Here is a 10,146-nt window from a genome sequence, read left to right as displayed (position 1 = left end):
GCTCCATGAGACACACTGTACTGAATTTTTCTTAACAGCATTTACTTTCCTTTTGGTCAGAGACTTGAGAAATTACTGTGAAGAACAGCTCTTGGAGATAGGTGAAGAGGGCTTATCTTAACACCCTCAAACAACTTGAACAATAGCTCCATCTACCTTTCTCTGATTGAAAATTATGCAAAAAGAGAACAAAGCAGGTTGAGAAAACACTTTTTTTGTACATCATATAAACACAAAGGTGAGTCAACAACAACCTATCACTTAGCTCCTTTCTAAAAACTTAAACATGACTCTATAGACCTATTTACAGTCTTTTATTTCTTTTGTTTAACTTTAACGTAATTCGGTGCTTGAGTTACAGATAAAAGAAACTATAGTTAATCCCAGCAGCTCGTAGCTTGGCCTTTAATGGGTTGAATGCTGTGTGAAGTCTGCCAGCCTCTGGACTCACACTGAGGAAGATGTGCACAGGGGTTCTTTATAGTATGACGGCCGTTATTTCTGGATAGCTTTAGGATTTTTTCTTTGTCAAATAGAAATGAAAATGAGGAACTATTTCATCATGTCACTCAGTGTTTTTCCCATCTCTGTGAACTCACAGTTAAAGTTTTAAAAGGCTGTCTAGTCTATAAAGCAATAATCACTTACTTTTTCAAGGAGCTCCTCCTCTGCTGCTCACTCCATTCGGGCGGAAGTGGAAGTCTCTCTTTGTCTTCTCATCTATTTTTTGGAGGGACGCCCTGTGTCATTGTTCTGCCACTTTCTCCACTTGTTGATGACTGTCTTCACTGTGTTTCATGGCATATCTAATGCCTTGCAAATGTTTTTGTTACATTATGATTAATTAAAGTTTATATGCATTTCAACAATGAGATCCAGTTGATGCTTTGTGAGCTCTTTGTGGCCCATGACTCTTGTAGTAGCAGCAACCATGACAATGTCAGAAAAGTCTTTAAAAAACAGCTGAGATTTATTTGGAGATAATCAGTCACATCACAAGACAGCTGTGTACTATTTCACATGAACTTGATGATTAGTTTATTAATTTACAGCCACATAACCAATTAAAAAAGGGTGTGCACACTCATGCACTTACTTTTGTGTTTTTATTTTTCTCTGAAACGTGTCACTGGTTTTCAGTTGCATTGCATAAAGGCTTATAAATCACACTGTGATGTTTTTTGGAAATGTAAAACTGCTGAAAGTTTTCTGTCAGGGTTAGGGATAGAATATACAGTGTGTACAATATAAAAATTATTATGTCTATGGAATGTCCCCATAAAACATGAAAATTCATGTAAAATATCAGCTAATACACTGTCCCATGTTATGCAGTGTTTGTGGCTCCAGAAGAAGTAAAGTGAAGTTGAGGTTTTGTTTTTATTTTGAAAAAGCATGCATATTTGTGGTAAATTTGAGATATAGTTATAGTTGACATTTAAGAAATAAGGGTGAAATTGATGAAATAGATGAAATTAATTCCTTGAAGGATTAGTAAAAAATAGTGCAGCATTGCATGTCTTCAGCATTAGCTATATAACATACTCATTAGATAACGTAATATTGAATGCACACTGGGGAGTGTTTTGTACATAGAAGGCCTTGTTAATGGTTGCTTCCGAAATGTCAGTAAATCATTTTGCTTATTCTCAGCTTAAGCACTCTCTCTCTCTCTCTCTTATTTCCTAACTGCCAGTGCTTCTACAGTACATCTACATCCCGAAACATTTATAGCGAACTGCTGACAGATTTCTCTGACGTGTAAAAACTATACAGTATATCTGTCAAACTATTCCATTTATGTCCCTGTCTGAACTTGAAGCCCTGGACTTATTTCCCTCGCTCCACCCCTACCTTCCAGCAGGCATCGGTACAGCCGCTCTTTCTCTCTCTGCTGATGCACTGATGTGGTATTTGGAGAATTCTGGTCTCTGACCAAACTAAAGACTCTTGGCTTGGATCCTGTCCTCATCCAGGCCTCTTCCCAAATAAGGCTTTGCTTTAACAAAGAGCCGAACTACCAACCTTAAGTGCAGAGTGGTGAGGAGGGTGGGCTTGAGAAAAACACCATGTCCTTTTAAGGTGTCAATTTCCTTTCCTCTGCCCCCTCACTGAATGCCTTGTTTTTTTATTTCTCTAATGGTAAAGACATCTCCTCCTGAAACAGCAGCAGGAGCGACACTGCTGAACTCTTGAATCTAGACCCACTCACACAAAATCCATCGCTCCAGGGTGACGGGGACTGCACGGAGGACAAGGTCATCTTCATTTTTACTAGAGTGAGTATGTTTTTCATATGCGATCAATTCCAAAGACCTTTGAGTCAGTTATTTTGCTGATTGTTTTACCTTGTAAATGACACGACGTAAACATCAATACATTTCATGCACAATCTATGTGCTACAGTTAATAAAGGATAACAGCTATTGCTTAGATCATTTCAGTGTTTCAGTATCGTTTGAAATGTTTATATTGCGTGAGCTTCTTTGTTATGACCTTGTAAATTGTAAAGTGTGTAACGATAATCAACCACACATCTTTCTTCATGAACAGCTAATGCAGACCTATCCTATTTAAAATGTCCTATGATAACATGATCTTTTATCCTGACCAATGCTAGGCCACTCAGACTGGGGTGAGAAAAGAAGGTTACCTAACTATAATCATTATAATTACAAAAATAATTAATCAACAATGCTCATAGTGAGTGTACAGTTTAAAAATAACATGAAATACCATAAATTTGGCTCCTAAAAGTATATGGAGACTTATGTGACACTTACAATTGAAGCAAGTGCTGTTAGAGTTTTTCTCATTTTCATGACCCATTTTTTAAATTAATTATCTAGAAAGTCATTTGGTCAAAGTTCCACTTTAGACATTCTACTAACTATAAGCAACTTTGCAACTACATGTAAATTAACTCTCATTAGTGTATTAGATTATAGTAGACTGTTAGGTTTGGGTTAGTAGAATAAGATGACATGTAGTTACAAAGTTACTTATAATCAAAATAAAGTGTTAGCAGATATTGAGCAGACAGTATAACAAATATCAAACAAATATTACATCTTTACATTTTATTGGTTGCTTTGTCCTTTTTTTCTATGAAAAACATTTAAGAAAGTGCACGTTTTTGCTGTAATGCTCATATAAACTCACTCCTTAAGGTTGGAACTTCAGAGGTGGTGTCCTAAACCGCAGAATGGCAGCACAGGTGACAGTGCTGTGTGTGTGTGTGTGTGTGTGCTTCGCTGAGACAGACTGCTGAAATGTCTGAACGTAATTGATGGTGTTTCTAGACAAATGCTCCTGAGGAACATGTTCATCTAATCCTGTCATAAACATTATGGCTGCTTATCTGACTCCAGAGACAATTCTTCCATCCGCTCAAGGACTACATGAACATGTGAATCTGTGAACCTGCCTTTATGGTTGCTTTTTGGATAACAGTTTAGCTCAAGATGAGCTTTGACACACTCTTGTTTTTTTAAATAATTGAGCTGTTTGCTGTTGGAAACATGTTGGACAGTTTTCACTGCACAGAATCTCTATGCATGATTTGTAAGTTGATTTTATGGCTTTGTGGCTGCTTCCAACTGATTCACTGGCCTTTTCCACTTTATTCTGATGATGTTTTATCTTAAATTAATTTTAAATTGAAATATATTCAAGGTTTTAAGAGAAGAGCATTTTCAGGAAAGGTAAATGGCACAAACTTTCCAAACTTGTGTTCCTGTTTTGTATTTTATCCATGAAAACACACTAACAAGCCTTATGCTGAAAATGTCTACTAACATTTGATAAAGGAATTTTCAGCGAACTACAATGGAGCAAAAATCAATACAAAATTATAACAGAATTGACATGGACATTTGTTAGTTACTCCAAAGATTAGTACACACTGAACAATGATACGTCAGATCCTACACTATCGACAGTCTCCTCTTTTCTCACCTAAGCAGGGAACTATGGCAAACAAGGGTCCCTCTTATGGGCTGAGCCGCCAAGTGCAGGATAAAATTGAGCAGAAGTACGACACTGAACTGGAGGCGCGTTTGGTGGAGTGGATTGTGGCTCAGTGTGGGCCGGCGGTGGGAAAGCCAGAGGCAGGAAAACTGGGTTTCCAGACCTGGCTCAAAGATGGATGTGTAAGTAATGCATGTCTGTTATTTTCAGGTCATTTTGGCAATCACGCAAGCAAAAAATTTGTACACTTTTAAGAAAGGGCTGCCAAGCATGGGCGTAGTAATAACTTATTATGACAGGAAATCCCTTAGATGGACAAAGGTAACAAGCTATCGCTGTAGCTGAATAAAATCTGATGAAACGTGAAGACAATAAACACACAATTTCAACAACATATGGTTAATGTTTGTTTTTTAAGGTATTTCCATAACAATAAAGTATATAAATAATGCAGTGCTAATTGTCAGCCTTTATTACAGTATAAAAACTATCAAAATAGCCTATTTTCTCCCTTATTCTGTGATAAAATTACATTTTTTACATTGTATAAATCCATGTTGACCATGTGTTTGTAGTACATAGAACAATTATAAAGTTGTCAATACGAAAAAAATATATATATAAAAAACAAATTATTGGTCATTGTTCAGCATTGTATTTGATTTCAAACAGATGCTAATCAGAATTCTACATACACTAAAAAAAAAAAAAAAATTAAACAAATATGACTTTGGGCAAGTCTGACTTCATAATAGCGAAATTTGGTCAAAAGTGATGTGAAGATGCTACCACACTTTTTTAAAGGTTTAAATTCATTCTCACGTGTTATAAAGTATATGCCCAGATTAAAATAGAACAAAAAGGTTAATATATCTTCGGTAACACTTTACTTGAAGGGGTGTGCATAAGACTGACATGACACCTTCATAATCTTGACATGACACACGTCATGAATATGAAGGAGGTTTTATGAATGTTTATGACAACTGTCATTAAGTGTCATTCGCTCAGTTATGTCATTTTTAATGCAAAGATGACATTGTTTGAGATGTCTTTGTTACGACAACTTGACATAAACCAAAACATCATAACCTGTCAGTGTCTTTGTCATGACAACTTGACATTAGCAAAACATCATAACCTGTCATAAACATGACATAGCAGATTAATTATCAAACTTAAAAAACTACTTAGCTTTATGGGTTAACATTACATTACATTATTTTGGTAACACTTCAGTATAGGGAACACATATATAAATGATTAACTATGACTTTTCCCTCAATAAACTCTTAATTTACTGCTTATTATAGTTCATTGTTAGGTTTAGGTATTGGGTAGGATTAAGAATGTAGAATAAGGTCATGCAGAATAAGGCATTAATATGTGTTTTATAAGTACTAATAAATAGCCAATATTTTAGCCATATGAATGCTAATAGTAATAAGCAACTAGTTAAAAGACTCTAAAATAAAGTGTTACCATTATTTTATAACAGTGTCATCTTTTTTACGAAATTTGAAATTGTCTATTATCTGACCTTCTGTTGGAGGAAACTTAAAAAAACAAAAAACAAAAACAAAAAAAACATGAAATGAAAAATAGTCATGACGCTGTTATAAAATTATTTGTCAGAGTATTGTCACTTAATGACATTTTAATGACAAGTTCAATTTGTACCACTGTACTTGAGCTCAAGATACATATTTATGACACTATTATAATGGCCTCATGTCAAAACCAACCTACATGACAGTTTAATGCAATGTTAACCCATAAAGCTAAATAATGTCAAGATGTCATGACAAAGACACTGACAGGTTATGATGTGTTGGTTTATGTCAAGTTGTCATAACTCGGACATCTCAAACAATGTCATCTTTGCATTAAAAATGACATAACTGAGCGAATGACACTTAATGACAGTTGTCATAAACATTCATAAAACCTCCTTCATATTCATGACACGTGTCATGTCATGATTATGAAGGTGTCATGTCAGTCTTATGCACACCCCTTCAAGTAAAGTGTTACCATATATTTTTACCACCATTGATTCTGATCATCTGAACCACATTTCATGAAGATCCAATGAAAGTTGTAGGATGAGTCCAAAAATGTTATAAAGCCATGGGGCAGCCTAAATTCAAGATCCCTGAAGTCTGGGGGGAGGAGGCTCGAACCCTGCTTTTAACAAGGGAAGCAAGGAAATAAAACACCTCACTCAACCTATGACTCAAAGGACAGCTGTTAAAAAACCCTCAGCGGCTACCATCTTTGATGGAGCCACAAGAGAGGCTCAACCCCAAGGGAGCCACAGGGGAGCCTAGCCTTACTTCAAGAGCCCTGAAAGGGGAGCAAGGGATAATTTAGCCTTATAGGACAAACATTCCTCTAGGACCTGCTATATCCAGTGCCTAGTTTTTAGGGGCAGTTGTGGCCTAATGGTTAGAGAGTCAGACTTGTAACCGGAAGGTCATGGTTCGAGTCTCAGTACTGGCAGGAAATGTAGGTGGGAAATGAACAAGCGCTCTCTTCCACTCTCATTACTTGAGCAAGGCACCTAGCCCCCAATCTACATGAGGGGAGAGCAGCTCTGTCTCGGATTAAGGCACTGCTCCATTGTAGCAAGCAGGTCAAACTAGCGAGGCCTAGGGGAAGGGGAGCATATATCACTACTTCAAGATCCAAGAGTAAGGTAAATGAAGGAGTGGGACGTAATTGCCACAATCAGCCCACACCACTCTCACTTTGGGGGGCATGTGAAGGGGGCAGGAAACTGAAGTATCTTTGCCGAAAATGCGGCAGCACACATAAATCACAGTCAAGCACTGCTCAGCGCGCATATGAAACAGGCGACAGAAAGAACAGTTTCAGATTCCTGTTTTGCTAAAAAATCTGCCCTAATCCATGATGATAATGTAGAGTCTGAACATCAAGGACCTCTACAACCTATCAATCCGGCCCTAGACCTAGGCCTCAGAGGAGCATGGCGAAAGAATTAGACATTCCACATTAATCAGTTTCTTTTCTTCGTTTTTTGAGATTAGACATTAACATGATAGTATTAGAGCTAGTAAGAGGGGTCCCAAAAGGGAAAGGGCTTCCCATCAGACTCCTCCCATGCTCCGCCTACAATCCTGTGATCGATTCCACCTTGCCACTATGGTGGCCACGGGACCCGAACGATGGGGTGTAGGCACTCAACTCTCATCCCTCAAGAGAGTCAAACATAGGTGGAGCTTCTCACCAAGACTGCATCACAAAGCATGCATTCAACTCCCCCGAGAGCCAAACACGCTCCATTCAATGCTAGATTCTTATCACCCTATCGAGAATCAGGAGAGAACAGAGTCTGCTACCATGAATGCATCAGATGACTGTCTTCAACTCCCCTGAGAGCCGAACGCACTTGTGCAAATGCTGAGAATCAAGGAAGAACAAATCTTCTTACCAGTCTCTTTAGCAGTCTTGTGAATGCTTAATAATGTGCACATCCAGCTTCCTCGAGGAGCCAAACACGCTCCAACAGTAGCATATGTTTTAGACAAACAACTGTCTCCTGAAGACAAAAAGTTGATGATGGCACCCTCTTATACTTCGGGGAGCTTCGCTTATGACGTGACAGGCTGTTGGCGAAACATGTTTTTACACATGCTTCAGACACCGGTCACACTGATGGTGTTCCTCATAGCATCAATCCAAGATGCAGTGTTGAGTTCCACTTCGAAAAGGGAACAATCTAGGTTATTCAGAAGGTAAAATGAATAGGGATTGAAACAGACTCCCCAACATTAACACAGTGAATGATGGGACCAACCAAAATTGAATTTCATAACATTCATGTTGAGTGACACAGATCATCAAACCAGACGAGTTATCTGCATGAGTAACCTGGTCACTCAGCGTTTTTATAATGTCAATCATAATTATGATTACATTTATGGAAAACACTGACATGTATAATGAAATCTTGTTTCTTTATCCACTCTCAGGTTTTGTGTGAGCTCATCAATAGTCTGTGTAAGGACAAGCCTGTAAAGAAGATCCAGAGCTCCAGTATGGCGTTCAAACAGATGGAGCAGGTGTCACAGTTCCTCAATGCCGCAGAGCGATACGGCGTCATCAAAACCGACATGTTTCAGACGGTAGATCTGTGGGAGGGTGAGTTCGCCAACATTATATCACAGAGCTTTCTCCAACAAACATTTATTCTTCATAGACATTCTGATCCCATAATCACAATCCAGTAAAATATTGTTTACAGCTTTGTTTACATTAAATAAGGTTGTTAAATAAATATGGTTGAATAATTGTTTATGTATCACGAGACAAAGAGCAAAACTAAACTGACTTACAGTAGTTTCCATATATGCAGTAAGCATGTCTGATTAATTAAATGCAGTCATATTCTTTTACTGATTAGTGTGTGCTATAATACAAAATCAGCTTCAGTTCATTTTGTTATGCTGTGTCATCATTACCCATTTAAAAATGGTTTGATATTTCTCATATATTTGAGTTTCATTACAGTCTTTTTGATCAATCAGAAGTTTGTCTTATAGTCTTATGTGTATTATGGCATTGTAAAGATCAATATTTCAACTGTTATGCATGAGGGAAAATCACAGTGATCCTTTCTGTTGCACCATATTTCTTAAAACAACCCTATTGAGTAAATAATGCTGTGAAATTATAATTTCTATACCTATTTACCTTCAAGTAATATTTATCAAGTATTATAAGTGTAATGAAAGTGTCTGGAGTGTCTCAAGTTTTTTCTTCATCTGTGAATTAAAAGCAATCTTTCACGGATCCTTGACTAATACCCATAATTCCACGTACCAAACAAGTCAAGTCAAGTCAAGTCAAATTTATTTATATAGCGCTTTTACAATTGGTAATTGTTTCAAAGCAGCTTTACATATTAGAAGCACAGAAAAAAGGGAAGTGGTTAAAAATAAGCTGTTCAAGCAAGCGTGGTAATATGTAACATATACAAGATGGTGCTACATTAAGCCAATGTCGGCTGACTCCCAGGGGTGGAAAAAACCCCCTAGGAGAAAAACCCAGCGTGGTAACACTGGGAAAAAAGTCCTAGGAGGGAAAAAACCCCTTGGAAGATATATATAATATATGTAAATGGATATGGAGATCAAAATCTGAATTATACATTTTTATTATAGAGATTAAAAATAGATTATATATAAATATATGTAAGCGGATACGGAGATTTAAAAATAGATGCAGCCAGAACTGGACCTGTAGGCCCATTGTCTCCTGGGCTACGTTGTAGTCGGGTCCAGACACAGGTTCTCCATCTGATCTGGATACGGCCTGGATCCAGCACCCGGCAAACCTCAGGATAAGCAGAGAGACTGATATTAGCGTAGATGCCATTCTTATTCTGATGTACAGAATAAGAAGTATCTCTGGAATATTTACAGTGGTGAGGCTACTGTTGAAAACTAACAAACAAGCTAAAAAGCATCCAACATCTAATCAATTCAGTTAGAACACACAGTGTTAAAGCAGGAATCACAGTGGACGTCTCCCTGCTAGATCCACAAAAAGAAAAGTCCACAACAGTTAGGGTATTAATATACATTTTGTATTTTAATCATCCTGCCACTATGCCGTCAGGAAAGGACTTGGCCGCAGTGCAGAGGACACTCATGGCTCTGGGTAGCATCGCGGTCACAAAAGATGACGGCGCCTTCCGTGGAGATCCCAACTGGTTCTTCAAGTGAGTTACTGCGGATCACACTTCAGAGCTTACATGGACTGTTTAGTCTGGGGTTATAAATCAAACGGTATGGCTTTAATTTATTGATGTTGATCAATTTAATATCTTGCAGGAAAGCTCAGGAGAACCGGAGAGATTTCTCTGACGACCAGATGAAAGAAGGGAAAAATGTCATCGGCCTGCAGATGGGATCCAATAAAGGGGCGTCCCAGAGCGGCATGACAGGCTATGGCCGACCTCGACAGATCATGAACCCATGAGCCAAACTTTCTTCCCTCGGTTCCCTGACCATCATCCTAATCATTCGTCTCCAAATGTTCCTTTCAGAATACGACCAGAATGACAGTGTAATGAATATAAATAAAAAATAACACCACTTGGTACTAAAATTAGTTTCCATGTCAGTATTCAATTCCTATTTTTGTGTAACA

At 37.8% G+C, this 10,146-nt stretch overlaps 1 protein-coding gene across 3 annotated transcripts; it reads left to right on the top strand.

Moving 5' to 3' along the window:
* Positions 1-2,126: 2,126 nt before the first annotated feature.
* Positions 2,127-10,107, top strand: tagln (transgelin). Of its 3 annotated transcripts, XM_048160030.1 has the most exons (6): positions 2,128-2,279; positions 3,171-3,217; positions 3,966-4,151; positions 7,965-8,133; positions 9,613-9,715; positions 9,828-10,107. In XM_048160030.1, exons 2-6 carry the CDS (start codon positions 3,206-3,208, stop codon positions 9,973-9,975), a joined length of 618 nt encoding a protein of 205 aa, XP_048015987.1. In that variant the 5' UTR covers positions 2,128-2,279; positions 3,171-3,205; the 3' UTR covers positions 9,976-10,107. The 3 variants fall into 3 exon arrangements, with proteins under 3 accessions (XP_048015989.1, XP_048015987.1, XP_048015988.1); XM_048160032.1 differs by lacking the exon at positions 3,171-3,217 and having other exon boundaries at positions 2,127-2,279; positions 3,963-4,151; XM_048160031.1 differs by lacking the exon at positions 3,171-3,217 and having other exon boundaries at positions 2,129-2,279.
* The last annotated feature ends 39 nt before the right edge of the window (positions 10,108-10,146 follow it).

Source organism: Megalobrama amblycephala, linkage group LG16 (assembly GCF_018812025.1).
Source record: "Megalobrama amblycephala isolate DHTTF-2021 linkage group LG16, ASM1881202v1, whole genome shotgun sequence".
NCBI classification, from domain to species: Eukaryota; Metazoa; Chordata; class Actinopteri; order Cypriniformes; family Xenocyprididae; genus Megalobrama; species Megalobrama amblycephala.
The sequence above is the reverse complement of the archived record's forward strand: the minus strand, read 5'-3'. Positions and strand labels throughout refer to the sequence as shown.